Source organism: Littorina saxatilis, linkage group LG3 (genome assembly GCF_037325665.1).
Source record: "Littorina saxatilis isolate snail1 linkage group LG3, US_GU_Lsax_2.0, whole genome shotgun sequence".
In the NCBI taxonomy this organism is placed as follows: domain Eukaryota; kingdom Metazoa; phylum Mollusca; class Gastropoda; order Littorinimorpha; family Littorinidae; genus Littorina; species Littorina saxatilis.
Genome location: NC_090247.1, coordinates 44,193,457 through 44,217,374, shown reverse-complemented (window position 1 = coordinate 44,217,374; position 23,918 = coordinate 44,193,457). Strand labels below are relative to the sequence as shown.

At 42.7% G+C, this 23,918-nt stretch overlaps 1 protein-coding gene across 1 annotated transcript in view; it reads left to right on the top strand.

Annotated features, from left to right (window-relative positions):
* Positions 1-23,918, top strand: part of LOC138961206 (disintegrin and metalloproteinase domain-containing protein 10-like) — a gene marked incomplete in the record, with an annotated part of 136,745 nt that overhangs the window by 46,251 nt on the left and 66,576 nt on the right. The window contains 3 exon segments of the mRNA XM_070332807.1: positions 13,172-13,497; positions 14,835-15,027; positions 16,654-16,840. Of these exon segments, the coding sequence (XP_070188908.1) occupies positions 13,172-13,497; positions 14,835-15,027; positions 16,654-16,840 (706 nt within the window).

Below are 23,918 nucleotides of genomic sequence, written 5' to 3'. Positions count from 1 at the left end.
TTTCTCTCACTCTCTTTTTCTCTCACTTTCTCTCTCACCACCCTTTCTCCTCTCTCTCTCTCTCTTTCTCAATCTCTCTCTCTCTCTCTCTTTCTCTCACTTTCTCTCTCACCACCCTTTCTCCTTTCTCTCTCTCTCCCCCCCCCCCCCTCTCTCTCTCTCTCTCTATCAGCTGATTTGAAGTTAAAGAATCTATACCTGCCGCTAGTTAAACAGTTTAATAAGACTGTAAGTATAAGTTACAGCTCCGTCCATCCATGCTATCGCGTAATATTTTGTCGAGACTGGGTCAATGCACCAGTTAACAGTTCCGCGGCCATTTTAGATCTCGCACATGCGCACTTCTTTTATCGCGAGCAGATTCGACCTATTTCCTTTTCCGGGTGATGCGCATATCGTTTTTCGGCATGTTTATGTCTTTTTCCGGTTAATTTCACCGCATGTGCAGATCGTGTTTCTTTTGCCCACGTTTCTACGCAAGGGACACTACTCTGGCGCACTACTCCACCCGTTGAAAGGGGGAAACATTTTCTTCAGTACAAGTAGTCTTTATGAATAAACAATTAACAAGAAGGTGGTTGTAAATTCATTCAATGCAGATAAAATAAGAAATATGTTTGACGAACTTGTTCTGTTCTTATTCACATGACAAAATATGTGAAGATCGAGAGATGTTATTAAAAAACCGTGTTCCAGGCAACTCGCAAACAGATAACCGCTGTGTATTTCACCAAAACCCAACGCAAAGGACACACGACACACTACAGTTTGGCATACCTTTTTGCATTCATTGAACTTTTCCCAATAAATTCGGCTCACATCAGTCGTACTAAAAGTTTGTCAAAACACGACACACAGGCGATAACAAATGCCCACCTGAACTTGTGGTTCGCAACCACACACGACCGTCGAGGCACGTAATGAATTTTGCAGTCTTCCGACCACCATTTTTTAAGTCGGTTACTCCCATTACTGCAACCAATAACACAGCATGTTGACGCCATCGCTAATTTGGATGTAACGTGAGGCTTTTGTTATAACGTAGAGGAAAACACACCGTCCCGTTCAATTGCTTCCATCACGTTGAGCAGACGATGCAGCGGTTGCTCGTCGAAATTTCTCGTCCAACCAGAATCGCTTTGGGTATCACGTGAGTTTTCCTTCTTTGTACCATGTAAGTGCCGAAACTGTTAACTGGTGTATGAATATGATGACGTCGATGGATGAAACAGCTGTAAAGTATATATGGCACTAGAGGAATACCCGGCTTCGCCGGGGTGAATCGCGAGACAGAGACAGACAGCGTGGCGGTTCACCACAATCACCTTTGAAGGCAAAGTCCTGTCAAACGGGATTGAGAATTTTAGAGCTTATTTCTTAGCCCTATATTATCTGCTGTGGCTTCTCAAATGCCAGAACATACAGACAGACAAAAGCCGCTAGACCACATCACAAACAGAACTCTACAATACACAGGTTTTTGCCCACACACACACACAAACACACACACACACAGAGAAGCCGTATATATATATATGTATATCTATATCTATAAATATATAGAGATAGGTGAGAGTGTATTTTTCGCGTGGCTATAAATTGATTCGACCTTTTCACTTTGACAGTAAGAACAACTTACGGGTGCAAGGGAAGCGTTGTGGACAGCGCAGTGACATTCTAAAAATAGTAACTTACAAACGGGAATATGGATTGAAGCCACACAAAGGAAGGGAGATAAACGCAAAACACTGAAGAAGATAAGGAAGAGTTACTTATTATGGTGAAATGAACACAAAAACCAAAATCGGTTCAGCGCTGCGCGCTGAGAGCACGTGTTGAAATATCTCATCGATGATATTGTGTCCGGGGTGTAGCTGAATACGGTGTCCAAATTTGAAAAAGATCCACCGAGAACTTTGGCGTTGTGATGTGGTGTAGCGGCTTTGGTGTGTCGGAATTTTCCGTCTGTTCCTAGCTTGTCAGTGAAGACCTGACATGAGTAAGCTTACCCAAAACGTCTTTGTTCTCTATTCACATTGCAGCTGTGAAATAATCAGTCTTGTGTCTCGGTCGTGTAGGTACAGAGTTTGCTTCTGCAATCATTGTGTTCGTGTTGATGACGGCTTCATAAGACAAATCAGCGAATCTATCGTGAGGAAGACGTTTATGTACAAATCACCGAACCCAACCCATTTTTTGTGTGCATTTTTCTGAAGAATAAACTGCATGTGGTTAATTTCATCCGTTTAATGCTTGTCGAAAGGAGCCATAAGGCTTTAGAATAAAAGATTTCATGCATTGCTTGGCCATCTGATCACAGATGAGGTCGCAGTTTGTAGGTTGAATCTATGAATCGGCCAGAGATAAATCTGCATTTCTGGTACGACCTTCCAGATTATCAACAGCGGATTCATGGTCGGAATCAAGAGGTCAAATTTGCGTGGCTCCCAATCATTTCATAAAAGATTTCCATTTTCTTGTTTCTGCGGCTGCGCAAGTTATTTTGCCTAGGTCATGGCCGAACTTTAGGCCTACGGAGAAATATTGCTGGATATTTTCTCCCTAGATTAACAGAGACAAAGAAGGGAAGTCATGCTGTATCGTATAATATTTCTCCGTAGGCCTAAAGTTCGGCCATGACCTAGGCAAAATAACTTGCGCAGCCGCAGAAACAAGAAAAGGGAAATCTTTTATGAAATGATTGGGAGCCACGCAAATTTGACCTCTTGATTCTGACCATGAACTCGCTGTTGATAATCTGGAAGTTCGTACCAGAAATACAGATCTATATCTATCTCTGGCGGATTCATAGATTCAACCTACAAACTGCGACCTCGTCTGTGATCAGATGGCCAAGCAATGAGTGAAATCTTTTATTCTAAAGCCTTATGGCTCGTTTTGACAAGCATTAAACGGATAAAATTAACCACATGCAGTTTATTTCTTCAGAAAATTGCAAACGCATCAATACAGCCTCCTGTTGGGTTCGGTGTCTTCCATACGATAGATTCGCTGAATTGTCTTATGAAGCCGTCATCAACATGAACACAACGATTGCAGAAGCAAACTCTGTACCTACACGACCGAGACACAAGACTGATTATTTCACAGCTGCAATGTGAACAGAGAACAAAGACGTTTTGGGTAAGCTTACTCATGTCAGGTCTTCACTGACAAGCTAGGAACAGACGGAAAATTCCGAACAAAAGTAAATGACGTCAAAGTCTCTTTCGCTTTGCGTGTAACTTTGTCATGACGTCTTTTTGTGACGACAGTATACGCGACAATTTGTTCGCTTCCGGTGTCATTTTAGACTGAAAAGCAACTCAAAAGAAGGAGCTAAGCCTGTGTCTTGAAACAGCTGAAACACTCTTTTGGATTGCCGTTTCAATGTTAACCAAAAAGTTAAAGAAAAAAAACAAGGTTCAGTTGCGAACTGACAGCAGATTGAGCATTTATTCCTGTTGATGAAGGTACGATTGAAGCTTTATTCTCTCCGTCAACCAACAAGACTAGATTTGTAGCAGACGAAAAACAAAGTGTGCGTTTTTCCTGTCTTTTGAAGGCGATTATGTCGTTATAAGTTATCTGTATGTTGTGAAGACATTTCAAAACAAAATTTAGCTTTGATGCGTCACGGGATATAAGCTTATACGTTTTCATCCATGGAATTGGGTTTTTTCGTCTCGTCATGATGTCTTTTCCGGAACTGGACAAAACTGGCCTTGCCAAGACTGAAACAAAATATAGTTATACAACTTCTAGGCTTGGGTTGATTGCCCATGGTGAATTTCCAATGATTTGTTTCTACATCCCATGACAAATTCTCTTTATTTTGGTCATGCCATATATACGTTACATCTCCGTCCATCCATGGTATCGCGTGATATTTTGTCTCGACGGGGTGAAAGAATATAATGACGTCACTCTCGGCAGAGCCTCGAGTGATGTCATCATATTCATTGACCCAGTCTCGACAAAATATCAGGCGATACCATGGATGGACGGAGCTGTAACTTATACTTATTTGCGTTTTTGACCAAAATATGACATTTTACACAGATCGAGACAGTCATTGTTCTCCGAGACCGCGCTAGCGGTCGAGGTAAACAATGACTGTCGAGATCTGTGTAAAATGTCATATTTTGGTCAAAAACGCAAATAACATTTATGTATCGATCGAATTCTTTTCAGGTACAATGACTTTGTTGTTGTTTTGACGATTGAACGAGCACACACACACACATGCAATCAAACACATAAGCTTCATATTTGGGCGTTTCAGGTTGACCGAAACTTCAAAGGAACTACAAAACACACGTCATGTACTGACTTTGTTGTTGTTTTGACATTGAACAGCACACACATGCAATCAAACACATGACGTGTGTTTTGAAGTTCCTTTAAAGTTTCGGTCAACCTGAAACGCCCAAATATGAAGTTTTGTTGGCCTCTGTTGTCACATGGCTCAAAGAAGGGAAATCCAATGTCCAATCGATACATTGCTGGATATTTTCTCACTAGAATAACAGAGACAAAGAAGGGAAGTCATGCTATATTGATGTATGAAGTATATCATGGCGAAGTGCCTAACTTTTTTCAGGACCTATTTCACATAGTCACCGAAAGATACGGGTCTATCAATTTTCTACCACCAATACCCAGGATTGATTTGTTCAAAACTAGTCGAGCCTTCTCTGGCTCTTTGGTGTACGTGGAACTCCATTCCGTCTGTAATAAGATCATTAACCTCACTAAAGAGTTTTAAACAATCTCTGCATAATTATTATATGTCTACCTTGATGGCTATATACTAGTCTCAACATGTGCATGTAGCTGTCAACAATTGGCATTAGAAGTAAGGACAGGTTGTAAGAAAAGGCGTTGCCTGAAACCTCTATCCTTGAAAAATAAAGTTCCATCATCATCATCATCATCATCATCATCATCTCTCTCTCTCTCTCTCTCTCTCTATCTCTGTCTCTGTCTCTCTTTCTCTCTCTCTCTCTCTCTGTCTCTCTCTGTCTCTCTCTGTCTCTCTGTCTCTCTCTCTCTCTCTCTCTCTCTCTCTCTCTCTCTCTCTCTCTCTCGTCCAAAGCATCAGTGTTCATTATATCCACACAAAAACACTCAAAGCTTTAATAACACATATACTCATGCATGCATGTGTATTCAGCATTGTTTTCACTACGTTATATATATGACGCTTTATATTTGTGTATAATATGTAATGTGTAAATATTCATATGTTGTTGTTTTTCTCTACCTTTTTTTCTACGTTAATATCCGTGTAAATATGTGATTACTATTAGATTAGTCCCCTCTCTGGGCGAGGGCTGGTTGAAAAAAAGCTCGTTGTATTGCTTATGCCACAACCCTCGAAAAATAAAATGTTATTTGATTTGATTTGATCTCTCTCTCTCTCTCTCTCTCTCTCTCTCTCTCTCTCTCTCTCTCTCTCTCTCTCTCTCTCTCTCTCTCTCTCTCTCTCTCTCTATATCTCTCTCTCTCTCTCTCTCTCTCTCCCTCCCTCCCTCCCTCCCTCCCTCCCTCCCTCGTGCTACTGTCAAAAGAACCTGTAACGAAATACAAGGCTATACTTGCAACATGTGGACGTTTTAAAGAAGCAAAAAGTGTCCCTACATTTCAGGTTTCCTTTTGTGTCAGATATATTTTGGTGAGGTCAGTAGATGGATGGACAACATGTGGATGAGTTGTTACTGGAGGGTGTTCTCTCATCAGAGGGGCCTCACTTTACAGGTTCCACTGTTTTGTTTGATTATTGGAAAGTTTTCTGAGTCTTTATTAACAGCTATTGTGTTTTCAGCGTAGCAATAGGGTCTGATATTTAGACGAGACAAGTATAATGCCGACGAGTCGAAGACGAGTCGCAGTATACTTGTTCGAGTCTAAATATCGGACCCTATTGCTACGCTGAAAATACAATAGCGATTATATAGCTGTTCTGACCTTTATTTGTTGTTCCAAACTTACAAAATGACAGTTTTTGCGTCGATGCATTGATCTCAGGTTTTGATAGCAGACGCCGTTTCTTATGCGCATTAGTTTTGCGCAGGCGCCACACTGACTTTGGAAAACTAAACTCGATTTGACATTAGTATTTGTTCATTCGTATACAACAAAAAGAAGTTTGATTTTTTTAAATTTTGAACAAGACTACTTATGAAGAAGACCAAAACACAACATCAACGGAAAACTAGAAACAACTGAAGAACTAGGATGCAACAAGGGAAGGAAAAGAGAACAGCTAATCCATACAAAGCGAGCAGACGGCAGCGACGTTTCCAGTTCGGATGAATGGCATTTATACTTGTCTCGTCAGTCATGAAGCGAATTTTTCAACCTCAGTTATAAACGACTACATGAATGTTAGTGCCATGGGTTGTACATCAATACTTCAGAGGGGAAGTGGGGTATTTAGTGTGGAGATACGAGATAAGAAAAGCCGAATGCGAAAATTTGTGTCAGTCGGCAACTGTGAACTAAGCTCACAGGCACACAAAAACGGCTGTTCCGTTGTACTCCCCTGTTTGTACTACATCTTTCGACTTTGGGCATTTTGTGGTGTTTAGGGACAGAAAATAATAGGTTTAGTCCTGTTTCATCGGGAAGTTAGCAGAAAAGGGTATGCTATTGACATTTGTAAAGCTGAAAAACATTCCCGAGAAGAATTTCAAGTTGTCAGTGTATGCTGTTGTCGATCAGTGAAACATCGTGTGGTACAGGTGAGTACACCGGAACCGTGCGTCTTTGTTATTGACAATATGCTTTTGGATATTGAGAAAAATGGCCGACTTCCGTAGCATTATGCTTTGATGATCGGAAGAGACCATCCAATCACAGCCCCCGAATTCCCCCACGTGTTCATCAGAATAGCTATATTGCTTTATGTTATCGCATGTGAATGAGTTATTACTGGAGGTTGTTTTCTCGTTAGAGGGGGTTTACTTTACTGTTACCACTGTAATGTGTGATAATTGGACAGGTTTTTATGTCTTTATTGTTTTCTTTTATCGCGTGTGGATAGTAAAACAGGGATTACGTTTGGCTTTGGCCAATATGCGAAAGTAAATAAATTCCAGCAACATCCTTGTAAAGGATATTGTTTGATCTGAGAAAACAAGAGTAAGTGAGACTGAGAGTTGTACGGAACCAGTCTCCTGGCACCTGAGAGAATAACAAGCATTGAAATGAACAAACGATTTTCAAACTCAAAGACTTTAGAAACAATGCTGTTCATGTAGGCAGATGTAATAGAATGGTTAGAAGAGAAGAGCAGTTTTGCGCTTTAGTTTTATTCTTATTTGCTTTCTCTTCAGGGGTGCCAAGAAGCTCGGTTCACCTAGCCATCCACAATGGAAGTTTAGAAGGCCAAGTGAACATGCCAGAGACCACGTATCACATTGAACCAGCCACCAAGTACATCCAGGGGCCATCCTTTCATACCATTATCTACCCTGAGACACATCTTGATACTGACCCCTACAGGTGAGGCTGCATCAGGTGTTCAAGAATACTTCTGGGTTTGCTGTGTTTAAATGGTGTGTGAGTGTGTGTGTGTGTGTGTGTGTGTGTGTGTGTGTGTGTGTGTGTGTGTGTGTGTGTGTGTGTGTGTGTGTGCGCGCGCGCGCATGTGTGTGTGTTTGCACGCGTGTGTATGTGTGCAATTGTGGAGTGTGTGCATGCCTGGGTCTTGGCGAGCCTCTGTGTGTGCATGTCTGTGTATTTATTTGCATGCTTCTAGTGTGTCTGGAAGCATCCTGTGTGCATAAATAGCATGGCAAGCAGAATAGGCAGCATTTGGCAATTAGTTTTCAATTGTAACATGTAATAAATGGCAGGGAGCGTCGCAAGGCAGAAGCAGTCATTAAGTGTTAAATGTGATAAATGTGAGGGTGCATCACAGAGATAATCAATAATTGTTACATGTGATAAATGTCAGGGTGCATCACAGAGATAATCAATAATTGTTACATGTGATAAATGTCAGTGTGCATCACAGAGATAATCAATAATTGTTACATATGATAAATGTCAGTGTGCATCACAGAGATAATCAATAATTGTTACATGTGATAAATGTCAGGGTGCATCACAGAGATAATCAATAATTGTTACATGTGATAAATGTCAGTGTGCATCACAGAGATAATCAATAATTGTTACATGTGATAAATGTCAGGGTGCATCACAGAGATAATCAATAATTGTTACATGTGATAAATGTCAGCTTGTGTCACAGAGATAATCATTAATTGTTGCATGTGATACATGTCAGGGTGCGTCGCAAGACAGAGGCAATAGTTTAAATGTTACATGTGATATTTAATGTCAGGGTGCGTCGCAAGGCTGAGGCAGGATCCTGTGGAGTGGATCATGTCCATGATTTTCTGGAGGAAGCGTCACGCTTGGAAGAGGAGCCCAGTCATGTGCGCAGGGCAAGGGTGAGAATTTATACCTTTTTCACGGTTCAGTGAGAATCTGCCACCATGTTGTGTGTGTGTGGTGTGTATGTGTGTGTGTGATGTGTGTGTGTGTGTGTGTGTGTGTGCGAGCACTTGTGTGTGTGCACTTTTGTGAGTGCGCTTGTGGCTATTTGTGTCTGTGAATGTTAAGCGTTATCAAATGTTATTTTTTTTGCTTTTAAAAAGTGATTTTAACCACTTGCCTGCCTTAGGACGGGTATACCCGTCATGCGCTTGTGCAGCCGCAGCGCCTGACCCGTCCTCTCCGTTCCGGGATTTTCCAGAAATGCTATGTCACTGCTGACACAAAAATAGTAGCCAATGGCTTGGTAGGATACCTCATTCTCATGAATAAACATAAATAGTGATGCGGTTTTGCGTCTGAAGGCTATTTTTGGCCTTGGCGACAGGGTAGGGGAGAGAAATCTCGACTCGTCAAAATGGCTAACGGTGACAGTCGACCGGGCCGTAGTAGGGAAAAACAAAGCCGGACTGATGCTACAGGCGGTGCAAATGATTATGGATACTGACAGGGGGAGGGGGAGATCTTCTTTCGGACGATTCGTTGGAAACAGGTAGATGATAGTGATTATAATCCTTTCTTGGAGCGAGCAAAACAGCCACCTGTGTTTGATCCACAGGCACCGGAAGATGCGCCGGACTGATTTTTCAAAAGTTCATATTTAAACATCATTATAAGCCAAACTAATTATCATTTCCATGATTAGACACTAAAAACAGATTCTTGGTTCAATTTCCCTTAAAAATAACATAGGTTTTACTTACCTACCTACTGCCAGTTTGGAGCTAGAATTTTTTGTGAATTATTATACAGTAGTACCTGCCATATCCGGTCACCCATTAGTCATTGCAAAGGTGACCGCAAATATCAGGTGGCCGTTCATTACAGGCCCCCTCCTCCTCCAAAAACCCCCCCAAAACACGATCAAGTTTTCATGAAGAAAAGAAAGCGATCATCCACGAGCCGCCGATTCATTGTCTCTGTTAGTTTTGCTTTCGTTTATACATCTTAATTATTTGCGTGTTTAACTCGATCGTCCTGGCTAAGCTATTGTTTCGTATGTTTCTATGTGTGTTGTTTGGATTACTATATATGTATTTGAGTGTCAGATAAACAAGTGTTTCAAACTCACATCAGCTGTGATCGATCCGGAAGTGACTGCCGTAAATGTACATGTATGCGCATGTCTGTATTTACAGTTTGCGCATGCGTAAGTATTCATGTCGTCTGCTCGTGCTGTGCCGTCTGTGCACACAACACACACACACACACACACACACACACACACACACACACACACACACACACACACACACACACACACACACACCACAGGCGCTCGCCCGCGAAAGTGACAAGTGGCCGTTAAGTGGCCGCTCCTGTCGAGTAAGAGGGGCACCTCAGGGCAAAAATCAGTGACCGTTGACCGCGTCAGACAGGTTAACGGCCATTAAGAGTCAATTATAGAAGGAAAACTCATTAGTCATGGGAAAGCTGGCCGCTCCGGGTAGGTTCACGCCCACGAAAGGGCCGGAAATGGAAGGGACTACTGTACCCCGAACTCCAATATTCCCTGGCAGTCAGGAATGCACATACGCAAGTTTTGGTTGGCAGCGAAAGGGTTAAAGGCACAGCAAGCCTCCCATAAACCATCACAGATACTGTCAGGCTTTTACACACAGTACAAACACCCTTCCATTTGAACACTCACCAAACGGGAACATCCTAGGAGCCCTACGTAAAGAGCGAACAATTTTCAAAGAATTTGTTTTTGCGTGGTTTATCTTGCCCCTAAGCCATCGTGAACCCGTGTGATCCAGTTTCCCTTTTTCACAATGTAGTCGTCAGTTAGTCATTTGAATGCGACTCGATGTGAGCTTATTTACAATAGCACGTTTTTATGCACGAAACAAACGGCTGTGGTTCACAAGAACTCTAGCGATGGCTTTTGACTGTTGAGAGGAACGGCGATATGCACTGATAAACCGTCGTCTGCTACGACCCTTGCGTGACCCTGCTTCCGGGCTTTTCTTTTTTCAAACTTTCACAACTTCGAATTGTACTGATCTTGTCTTGATGAAAAAAGAATTCTTTTATGATTAAAGAATGTTTGTGTAACAAGCTGTCAATTTATTATTTAGATTTTAAAAGTTAGGTCAAGCGCAAAAACGCACCACGGTCCAAAAACATTTTGATAATCATCAATTCACGGCTATCGCCAGTTTACATCGATAGAATGAGACCCGAAGGGAAGTAACTCATGTTTGGTCCAAAAAGTGTTCGAGACAATCTGCAAAATTAATTCTTTGAAAATTGCTCGCTCTTTACGTAGGGCACCTAGGATGTTCCTGTTTGGTGAGCGTTCAAATGGAAGGGTGTTTTTACTGTGTGTAAAAACCTGACAGTATCTGTGATGGTTTACGGGAGGCTTACTGTCCGGGCGTGAATTCCGGTATTCATAACAGCCGTCCAGCACCAAAACGAGGCGCCATTGTTGTTGAGGACCAAGTCCACGAAAATAAATTCTTTGAAAATTTCTCACGCTCGACAGAAAGCAGCCAGGATGTTCCAGTTCGGTGAGCGTTCAAATGGAAGTATGCTTGTACTATATGTAGACGCTCGTGGAGCTCTGTGATGGTTTACGGGAGGCTTAATGTGCCTTTAACAGCTGTGTTTTGGAAAAATATATATTATTAAAAGTTGTTGCTTTCTGATCAAAGCGCTCATAATAGTTTCTCTGTGAATCCTGTCCATGTGTACCTAAATAGTAAACTGAGTTGAAGGCAAACTCTTGGCAAAAAACAAAAAGGCAAAAATTGTCTCAAGACTGCCAAGAGCTACAGAGTTTGGCTTGGATTAAAAACACTTCACACCAGGAATAGCGTAAATGAGAGTGTGAATGCTCAAATATCCACAATGTCATCTTATATTTTAAACACTGTTTTAAAGGAAGCCTCGGCATAGAAATTATTTTTCATGTGCTCTGTACTGTCTTTATATTTGCTCTATCACCCTTGGCAGGAGCGGAAGTTACTGATATTTGCTGGATAGCTTATTTGATTTCCTTAACTCCAGTTTTGTATGCTAGATGTATGTGTATCCACAAGCATTGAAAAGTATATGTAGATGAACTGAATTGCTTCAATTGCGATTTCAACAAATGGATAATAAATTCACATTCATTAGCTTTATTAGCATTGTTACAGAGAATGTTTTGGAACTCAGGTACATCACTGCATGTGTATCGCAATAACAGTACAGAAGACGTTTTTCAAAACGGCATCGCAGACAGTAAATGTTTTAGTTTCAGTTTTAAGAAATGCAGCCAATCACTTTTGCTTTCTCCGAGTAAGGCCTGGAGAATCTGATATATATATGTGCAGGGGCGGATCAGTTGCTTTGTAAGGGGGAGGGGCACTTTGAATCGAAAGTGAATGTGATGGGCGCAAAGCGCCCGAATTTACAAGGGGGGTCCGAGGGTGGCCCCCCAGAAATTTTGTTTGCCCAAAGAAGCAAAATGGTGCCATCTGGTGCCATTTGAACTTAGAAATGGTCATAGAATCAGCATAGAAAAATCTTTTCTTTTTCTTCTTCTTTTTACATTTAGTCAAGTTTTGACTAAATGTTTTAACGTAGAGGGGGGAATCGAGACGAGGGTCGTGGTGTATGTATGTCTGTGTGTCTGTGTGTCTGTGTGTGTGTGTAGAGCGATTCAGACTAAACTACTGGACCGATCTTTATGAAATTTGACATGAGAGTTCCTGGGTATGAAATCCCCAGACGTTTTTTTCATTTTTTCGATAAATGTCTTTTGTGACGTCATATCCGGCTTTTCGTGAAAGTTGAGGCGGCACTGTCACGCTCTCATTTTTCAACTAAATTGGTTGAAATTTTGGTCAAGTAATCTTTGACAAAGCCCGGACTTCGGTATTGCATTTCAGCTTGGTGGCTTAAAAATTAATTAATGACTTTGGTCATTAAAAATCTGAAAATTGTAAAAAAATTATTTTTTTTATAAAACGATCCAAATTTACGTTCATCTTATTCCCCATCATTTTCTGATTCCAAAAACATATACATATGTTATATTTGGATTAAAAACAAGCTCTGAAAATTAAAAATATAAAAATTATGATCAAAATTAAATTGTCCAAATCAATTTAAAAACACTTTCATCTTATTCCTTGTCGGTTCCTGATTCCAAAAACATATAGATATGATATGTTTGGATTAAAAACACGCTCAGAAAGTTAAAACGAAGAGTGGTACAGAAAAGCGTGCTATCCTTCTCAGCGCAAGTACTACCCCGCTCTTCTTGTCAATTTCACTGCCTTTGCCGTGCGCTGTGGACTGACGATGCTACGAGTATACGGTCTTGCTGCGTTGCGTTGCGTTCAGTTTCATTCTGTGAGTTCGACAGCTACTTGACTAAATGTTGTATTTTCGCCTTACGCGACTTGTTTTTTTTTCTTCTTTTTTTCGGGGGGGGGGGGGGGGGCACGTGCCCCCTGTGCCCCCCCTCGTCCGCCCCTGGCATGTGTGTGTGTGTGTGTGTGTGTGTGTGTGTGTGTGTGTGTGTGTGTGTGTGTGTGTATGTGTGTGTGTGCATATGCTCATGTTTTAAATGTTTGTAAACATTGTGTCAACCCAGGAAGCGGCGGAGAAGATGGAAACCAGATCACACAACATCTACTCCGAGTACAACAACAGAGACAAACGCTCCACACACTGGAGACACAAGCGAGAACTGGGGCAGAAGAATGCATGCCCCCTTCATATGCGAGCTGACCCATTGCTCTATGAGTATTTCAAGAATACCAAACGTGGTGTAGTGGTAAGTTATACTATGGGCATACATAACACTCAGGAATCATACAACAACAATATTACAAATTCACACACACACACACACAAAATTGGCAGCATATGCATGTTTATGTACCAGGTTTTTTTTTTGGCACACATGTATAGAAACTGTGAAAACAAGAGGCGAAGCCTTCAAGGCTGACGTAAGAAATCGACAAATAGTAACACAAACTCAATCACTCCGTCACACACACACACACACACACACACACACACACACACACACACACACACACACACACACACACACACACAGACACACACACACACACACACACACACACACACACACACACACACACAGACAGACACACAGACACACAGACAGACACACAGACACACAGAAAGAGCATAGGTGAAACTGTGCAAGAAAGCGAGACACTAGATCTGTCTGTCTGCATGTAGCCTACTTACAGGGACACGACTGCCAACTAGTCTCGGCCCGCTCAAAAAAACAATGACCGAGACTTTCAGTAATTCCTTCGCGTGACGTCAAACCCTCTTACGTCATAATGTGACGTCAATGTAATGTGACGTCTTCAAATGTTAGAGTTTCTACCACATACATACATACGCACGCACAGACAGACAAAAGTTAGCATCGCATAGGCTTCACTTACGTGAGCCAAAAATGGTTGTTATGGAAAACACATTACCAGTACTTACGGGGAAAGGAATTGATTTTGGAAAGATCGGCAATTTCATCTCTACAAGATTGTGGTAATGTTCTTTTTAACTGTGCGTCTGTCTCTCTTGTAATATAAAATGGAAATGAAGTCATCAATGTGTTTTTTTGAAAATGGTTTTAAGACTGTTGTCCTCAGAATGTTTTTTTTAATATATATTATCCACACTCTGCACTTTTTGTTGGTCCTGTAAATGTGTGTGGAGATGTTGTTTTCTTTTAGTTAAATTGATTTTTGTTCTTTTGAATCCTTTTTGTTTTTGGACAAAAAGATCATTTTCCGTACTGTCTGTTAAAAAATATAACTTTTGATGCAGACTCTAAGCTAATTTTCTTAAAATTCAATAAAGAAAATCAAAAGAACACCTTATTTGTTGTTGTTGATATTATTCATTCAAAAAATAATTAATTTGTTATTGTAAATGATTAAATGATAAATAAAAAGCGGTGGACTTTTTCCAGCATGGTTTAGAGCTCGAAGTCAAGGCCGACTCAGCTTACTTCCTCTCACTGTCACATTATTATTTGTGTGTCTATCCACTACAAATACCATCAGGTCTACATACTTGTAGATGTTTAATTTTTCTATAATTAAGTGTTTGATAAACTAGTTAACCTTTCTCGTGTTTTTTTTAAATTATTTGTTTCACACTGATTTTTGTGTCCCCAGCCCCTTCTTTGTAGTGATCTCCCTTTTATAGTTTAATGTTCCAACAATGCAGTATTTTTTTTAATTTGGAGTATTTACCAACTCAGATTATAAACTTTTAAACAGCTTGAATAAAATGTTGTCAACATATATTTGTGGTTTTTTGCTACAGTCTGACGAGCAAGCGGAAGAGGAAATAGTGGCGTTTTTTGCTGACCATGTTAAAGCAATATCTGACATATACAGTGGGACTGTGTTTCAAACATACAATGGACAAGATACAAATGCTGGCCTGAAGTTTGTGATCCACAGGAGCACAGTAAGTTAATCACACTGGTTTGGACAACAAGAAACGCAAAGTTTTGGCAGATGTTTTCAGGTGTTAGACATAGTATAATAATAATAATGATAATAATAAATCACTTTTCTATAGCGCAAGCCCTAATTCACAGTTCCAAGTGCTTTACAGTTCCAATAAACATCTCGCACACACACACACACACACACATGCATGCAAGCACGCACGTATGCTTGCACAAACACATGCACACACACCCACACACACCCACACACACACACACACACACATATACATACATACACACACACACACACACACACACACCCACATACACCACACACACACACACACACATACACACACACCCACATACACACAGACACATACACACACACCACACACACACCACACACACCACACACACACACACCACACACACATACACACACACCCACACACACCACACACACACACATACACACACACATACACACCCACACCACACCCACACACACCACACACACACATACACACACACCACACCCACACACCACACACACACCACACACACACACCACACACACACACCACACACACCACACACACACACACCACACACACACACCACACACACACGCACAAGGGCGGATCTGGGGGGGTTACACGGGTTACGTAACCCCCCCACCCCCCAAAAAAAGAGGTAATTTATTGGCTCAGGATGCACCAGATAGCTCTATTTTGCTTCTTTGGATAAAAAAATTTCCGGGGGGGCATGCCCCCGGACCCCCCTAGAGGCTTAGGCGCCTTCGGCGCCATCAACTTGTATCTTCGCAGTCATTTTGTAATCCGCCCTTGCACGCACCACACACACACCACACACACACCACACACACACACACCACACACACCACACACACACACACCACACACCATACACACAACACACACACCACACACACACCACACACACACACCACACACACACACCACACACACACCACACACAACACACACAACACACACACCACACACACCACACACACACAACACACACACACCACACACACACACCACACACACACCACACACACCACACACACACACACACTCTTTTAAGACCCTTCATTTTAAGACCCCTTCTGGTATAAAACCTCGTTTTTCTACATTTTCTCTTCTTAAACCTGTCAATAACCTTTATTTAAAGACACTCTCCAGCATATGATCTACTTTGATCATCATTTTGGAGTTATAAAAAAAAGAAGAGGTTTTTATGTATAGCAAAGGAATTGTTAGATCTGGGGAAGTGATGAGATGAGTGTTTTCACTCAAAAAGTATGGGTAAATCAGTGTGCCCCCATAACTTACTTTACATCGGCCACTTCAACAAATAAAATTATAGTGGGTGTTGGTGAACGCTGTCAGTTCACTTCTAAACTTCTAAGCCACAACAAGAGAGTTTGTGTAGTCTTAAAGATTAACAGTAAGAAAGTATGGCAGTACATGTATTTGCTGCAATGACAACTAAGTGAATATTTTCCATAAAAATTACTTTTAAGATGGACATTAATTTAGTTGCTGTTAGACATTAATGTGCTTGTTATTATTTGTTGTTTTAAGAATTTAACCAATGTATTCTGTTAACAGATTATGAAACCACCTTGTTCATCAAATAACCTGAACGAACAGTATTGTGAAAACAATGTGGACGTTAGCAACTACCTGGACTTGACATCTCGGGTAAACCATAACCTCTACTGCCTTGTGTTCACCTTCACTTACAGAGATTTTTCTGGAGGCACCCTTGGTCTGGCTTGGGTGGCCACTGAAAATAGTAAGTACAGTAAAAACCCCATTAAATGACATATTCTTACTCCGAATCACATATAGCATTGACACAGTCTGAGATGCTAAGGTCTGAAAACGCTTACCCGTCTAACATTTTTAAAGGGAAGCAACCCCATCACCAAAAGGGGTAAAAATAGCCATGGTAATGAGCACATACTCTAGGAGTTACCTCCCATTGGTGTGTACTACGTCACTACCCCTATCACCACGTGTCCAAGATCATACGACTTTTTCAGCGTTGAGGAGCAGGTTGTTGTTTTTTGGCGCTCTCGTGGCTGTATGGTTTGGTGTTTGTTTGACACCCACCGGCCACTTACCTGTCTTACTTGCCTTCTGCTTCGTTAGTTGGTGAGCTCTTTCCTTTTTGGGTCAATTTTTTGACAGAAATTTTGTTGCAGTTGCTGATTTCTCGTCCGTTTTTGGACTTGTACATTTTTCAGTAACTTATTGTTTGGCTGCCATTTTCGTTGACAGCATGGCTGACAGTGATAAATGTGGCAAGGCCGATGTAATGGGAGGTAAACCTAATATTACCTTCTTACTTGCCTTCTGCTTAGTTAGTTGGTAAGCTCTTTCCTTTTTGGTCATTAGTTTGACAGCAATGTTGTTGTAGTTGCTGATTTTTCGTCCGTTTTTGGACTTGTAAATTCAGTAACTTACGTTTTGGCCGCCATTTTTTGTTGGTCAGCATAGCTGACAAGTATTTAATGTGGCTAGGCCTATGTAATGGTGAAGTAAACTTATGTTACCTTCTTACATACTTTCTACTTTGCTAGTTGGTAAGCTCTTTCCTTCCCATCTCCCCCCTTTCCCCGTCGCGATATAACCTTGAACGGTTGAAAACGACGTTAAACACCAAATAAAGAAAGAAAGCTCTTTCCTTTTGGTCATTAGTTTGACAGGAATTTCGTTGTAGTTACTGACTTTTCATCCGTTTTGGACTTGTACATTTTCCAGTAACTTTTTGTTTGGCCCCCTTTTTTGTTGGCCAGCATGGCTGACATTGATCAAGACTTAGGTCATGGATCTACCAGACCGTTTGTAATTGGTGTTGTTTCGGACTACGCATGTAATACCGGTATGTCTGTTACTTATTCTGACCCATACGAACACTCGTTTGGGGGGCAGTTAAGCATGTTTTTGTCTTCTTTTTACATTTAGTCAAGTTTTGACTAAATGTTTTAACATAGAGGGGGAATCGAGACGAGGGTCGTGGTGTATGTGTGTCTGTGTGTGTGTGTGTGTGTGTGCGTGTGTGTGTGTGTGTGTGTAGAGCGATTGAGAGTAAACTACTGGACCGATCTTTATGAAACTTGACATGAGAGTTTCTGGGTATGATATCCCCGGACATTTTTTTCTTTTTTTCGATAAATGTCTTTGATGACGTCATATCCGGCTTTTTGTAAAAGTTGAGGCGGCACTGTCACACCCTCATTTTTCAATCAAATTGATTGAAATTGTGGCCAAGCAATCTTCGACGAAGGCCGGACTTCGGTATTGCATTTCGGCTTGGTGGCGTAAAAATTAATTAATGACTTTGGTCATTAAAAATCTGAAAATTGTAATTAAAATTATTTTTTTATAAAACGATCTAAATTTACGTTCATCTTATTTTTCATCATTTTCTGATTCCAAAAACATATAAATATGTTATATTTGGATTAAAAACAAGCTCTGAAAATTAAAAATATAAAAATTATTATCAAAATCAAATTTCCGAAATCCATTTAAAAACAATTTCATCTTATTCCTTGTCGGTTCCTGATTCCAAAAACATATAGATATGATATGTTTGGATTAAAACACGCTCAGAAAGTTAAAACGAAGAGAGGTACAGAAAAGCGTGCTATGCAGCACAACGAAACCACTACCGCGCTGAACAGGCTCATCAGTTTCACTCCGTTTTGCACAAGCGACGGACTACGGTCATTGTGAAAAAATGCAGTGCGTTCAGTTTCATTCTGTGAGTTCCACAGCTTGACTAAATGTAGTAATTTCGCCTTACGCGACTTGCTCTTCTTGCTTTCCCTCTTTTAGGCATCGGAGCATGGTGCTCTGGTGTCTATACTGCTTAGCTCTTTATTTCCAGAGTTCCGCAGTTTGGGAGAGAAGAATTGCATTCTTCGCTGTTTGCCAGCATCGTTTTTCCCCCGTTCCTTGGCGTTCTGTGACGTTGTCGTCTGTGACGTTTTCCAGAGATCAGCTTCCTGTTTTTCGTCGTCTACTGCCGTGGTTGGCATGGACGGTAAGTTGAACTGGTCCAACAGCCCTCGTGAGGCAACCGGACACTCCCTTTTGGGAGACAGTTCTCTGGGACACTTTCACAACTTGCATTCTTCTGTTCTGTCTCCCCCGATGTTCTCCTCCGTGTGCTCGGGCGAGCAGCGCTTCCGGTTCCCACCGGAAGCATTGGTCCCCCATCACATGTTCACTCCGAGGTCGGTGCTGGGGTTGACCGGAGACTGGCCTCCGGGGTTTATGGCTTCCGGCCTCAGTCTACGCAGCCCTCGTTTCCGCATTGTGCGGATTCGTCGGTTGCATTTCGGGCTTCGTCCGGATACACAAAAACTTCTGCTCTGTCTCCCCCGATGTTCTACGCGTTCACGGGCGTTTCAGAGCAAGGGCGGCAGCCGTTTTCGGCTGCTGCGCTTCCGGTTCCCACCAGAAGCATAGGTCCCCCACCACTTGTTCACTCCGTGGTCAGTGCTGGGGTTGACCGGAGACTGGTCTCCGGAGACTGGTCTCCGGGCTTTATGGCTTCCGGCCTCAGTCTACGCAATCCTCGTTTCTGCATTTTGCGGCTTCGTCGGTTGCATTTCCGGCTTCGTCCGGATACACTGTTCCTCTTCCTGGTCTTTCCGTACGGATGTCGGTGAGTGAGGAACAGCGGCCGGCCTTCGGGCATTCAGGTTCACCTCGGCCGGGGCAGTCGTCACTTCACCCTTCGGGTGGGGTGGCTTCCGTCCATTCAGTTCCGTCGGCTTCGGACGTTCACTCGGCTTTTCCTTACCCTCACACCAGTCAGGGTATAAGTCAAGATGATGTCCTGGTACGCGGGTTTCCGGTTATCCCATGCATCGTTTCCCAATTAACAAGTGGCTCTATCCCATCTCCCCCCTTTCCCCGTCGCGATATAACCTTGAACGGTTGAAAACTACGTTAAACACCAAATAAAGAAAGAAAGATGCATCGTTTCCGCCACTGGTGACTGTGACTTCGGTCCTTGTCCTTCGCTTGACCACTCTTAGTCTACCAGCCAGCCTTCTATGTCATGTATGAAACCTGGAAATGTCTGTTCCTGTAAACTTTTATGACGGAAATGTAATCTATAGGGTACGGAGGCCCCTGGAGCAAATTTTTGATTTATAGTGCTTTTGTGAACAAGAAACAATTGACAAGTGGCTCTATCCCATCTCCCCCCTTTCCCCGTCGCGATATAACCTTCGTGGTTGAAAACGACGTTAAACACCAAATAAAGAAAGAAAGAAAGAAGGGTACGGAGAGTCAAATTAGCTTGGTTGCCTAAAGTTGCACTTTGGAAAATTCTCAGAATCCAAGATGGCCGCCCAATGGTCATCTTGACGATAGTCAATATATAACTTTTGATCCAGATGGGCTAAAGAGTCGTGTAATACCTCAGTATAGGTTTTTTTGATGTCAGCGAGTTCATTTCTGAGGTTGGTTTGTCAATCCTGTCAACAGAATCCAAGATGGTCGCCAAGATGGCCGCCAAAATATCTAAAAACACATTTCTCGCCATCTTGTGCGGCGTTTTTATGACAAATATAATAAACAGGTTTCGTTTGTGCATTGTTGATGGTGAATGCATGTTAATTTATTTTTAATATATACTTTCTTATGTGATAACCAATGTGCTATATTTTCTCAGGACAAAGAACAAATGTTTATTTTGAATGTTTTATGTATGTTATTATTACGGACACAAACGCTCAGCAATGCAATTTCTCTTTTAGAGATTAATAAAGTTATTGTATTGTATTGTATTGTATTGTATTGTATTGTACGGTTTTCATGATCGTTGTTCTTTCACCTTGCAGTCGAGCTGTGATTATCCCGCTTTGTGATAGTTTAGTATCATCCTATGTCCAAGATGCACTCAAGATCAGCAGCACTCAAAGTGAGCAGTTCGCCGCTTCGCTTCACGGCACATTCCATGGCCCGATCGAGAGGAAAGTGAAGACCATGCAGGAGATGAAAAAGGTAGTGGTTGTGAAAGACAAGGCCATCTTTGACATTGAAACATTGTTCGTACAGCTTCAGATCATTGGGCAACAACGTGATGTGAAGGCGACAGACATCTTCAAGTACGAACTCAGTCCCGTACATCCATCTCTCATCGACGAGTTCGGGTGTTTGAGGAAAGGAGACAAGGCTGTGCTCGTCAAGTGTCTTGGTGTGCTGGTCAACAACGCACCTGCACCAGACGTGGTGCTGGTCGACACCAGCCAGCTCCTGTACCATGTTGTGTGGCCTGTTGCGGGGACAGCAGGAGATCTTGTCCCGAGTATCGGCGCTCGACTGAGCCGCTATATCCTCCAGCAGCACAGAAACTGGTGTTGTTTGACAGATACCATGAGAATCAGCCAACTGCGAAGGATCACGAGAAGATGAGGAGGGCAGGGGAAGGTCAAGGATCAAAGGACTTTTGTCTGACACCCACAACTTCCCTCCCACACGGAGAAGCTATCATGAAGAACGCCAACAACAAACGCCTCCTCAGCAACATCCTCTGTGGATATCCTCTGCAGAACAACGTGGAGCTTGTCAGCAGTTTCGATTGTCTTGTCACCCATGAGGAGGCGGATATCACGCTGTGCAGCTACATGCTGAAGGCTGCAGCAGGCGGGGCGGAGACGATCAGGGTGCTGTGTGACGACACTGATGTGTTCGTCCTTCTCGTGTACTGGGCATGGAGGAAGAGGATACAGAAGAGCATCCAGATGGAGAAGTGGGACGGTGCTTGACATTCGCGCAACAGTGGACAAATTGGGGGACAAGTGTGGTCAGCTACTTGGCATGCACGCCTTATCGGGCTGCGACACCGTGTCGTACCCCTGTTACAAGGGCAAGAAGTCGGCGCTCAAGGTGCTTGGAAACAGCGACATCCAGGGCCTGCAAGAAGTCCTTGGGGAACCAGACGTCAGTCATGACCAACTTAAATCCACTGCCGGCTCATTCTTCCTCGCGCTGTACAGTCAGAAGAAGGCCAAGTCCCTCAATGGTGCAAGATCCAAACTGTATCTGGGCAGGAAGAAACCACCACCTCTGAAGAGGCTACCACTAACAGATTGCAACCTGAGGCTGCATGCTCTCCGAGCACATCTGCAGATGATGTTGTGGAAGGCAGCAGACCAGAAAGATCCACCAGCCGAGGCTCATGATATCCGCTGTCGATGAATCTGGTGCTGTAACACCATCGCTGTCTAATGCGCCGATAGCACCGCAGCAGCTCTTAGATGTCGTGAGCTGTAGTTGCAGCGCCGAGGGGAAAGCGTGCAGCGAGAAGAAGTGCAGTTGCCACAGTGGGAGACTTACGTGCACTGAATACTGTTATTGCGAGGGAGGAGATGCCTGCTGCAGTCCTTACACGAAGCATGAGCCTGTGGTGGAGGAGGAGGACGAGGAGGAGGAAGAAGAGGAGGAAGAGGAGGAGGAGGAAGAGGAGGAGTTTGTTGAAGACGACCAGTAAGATGAGAAAGAAGCTGACATTGAAGAAGGAGATATGGTTTCAAAGTTTGAATCGTTTGCTGTAACGCAAGAGCAGTAGAGTTCTATTTCGGTCGTGGCGTGCCAGCTAAGCTGCTTTTGGACATGGACTTTCCCACCTGCAGCTTGATTGAGGTCCTGAAAGTTGCCTCTTTAACTGGATGCTAACATGTTCTTTCAGACAAAAGACAAACAATATGGCGTTTTGCTTATTTTTGTGTGACATTGATTTGAGCGTGAATGACGTTTACCTGCCATCTTGGCAGCCATCTTGCATCTGGGTGATATCAGAACGGCTCCCCAGCCTTTGGAAACATGGTCAGCACTAAGATCATGAATCTAGCTGCTTCAGAAACCCAGATATGGCGAGAAATGTGTTTTTAGATATTTTGACGGCCATCTTGGCTGCCATCTTGGATTCTGTTGACAGGATTGACAAACCAACCTCTGAAATGAACTCGCTGACATCAAAAAACCCTATATTGAGGTATTACACGACTCTTTAGCCCATCTGGATCAAAAGTTATATATTGACCATCTTCAAGATGACCGTTATGCGGCCATCTTAGATTCTGAGAATTTCCCAAAGAGCAACTTTAGGCAACCAAGCTAATTTGACTCTACATACCCTATAGATTACATTTCCGTCATAAAAGTTTACAGGAACAGATATTTCCAGGTACTCTTTTTGGCAAGTAGACTATCTGACGTTCAGTCTGTGGCTAGCGAACAGACATATTCGGGATTTCCGTCAAAGCTCAGGTTGCTCTTGAAGCTGCGGCGGAAGTTTTTTCCTGTTATTTTCCGGAAGGTGCATCAGCTGTTTCGGCTTCCTCTTTGGTTGCCCCTTCGGCGATGTCGGACTTCCGTTCCGCGAAGGAGGAGGATTCCTGCTTCCGGTTCCAAGAGTCCCCTTCTGTGGCATACCACCTTTCGCAGGTTTTGGCGAAGCCATCTCATGCCTGAAGTGGTATTCCTTCTGTCCCTGTTCCTCTTCTTGTTCCTCAAGGCAAGTTCCGGAACAGGCTCAGCCTTGGCTAGCTACGGCTACACAGGCTTCTACTTTTGTTCCTTCTGTGTTTTGGAAGTTCAACTTGCCTAACTCTAGTCGGAACTTGCATTCGTCCTTTGCTCTTCCGCGGTCACCTTTACTGGTGACGCAGGAATTGCTTCCTCTGCTGGTAAAACAGATTATGAGGGACTCGTTTGTGTCAGTACCAGAACACTCCCGCAGTGGGGCACTGCGGTTATGAAATTAAAAGCCCCTCCTGTTTTTGGAACCACAGGAGCTTTCTAGTTTGCTGTTAGGTAGATTTTTGGTTCCTCTTTCCTGTCAT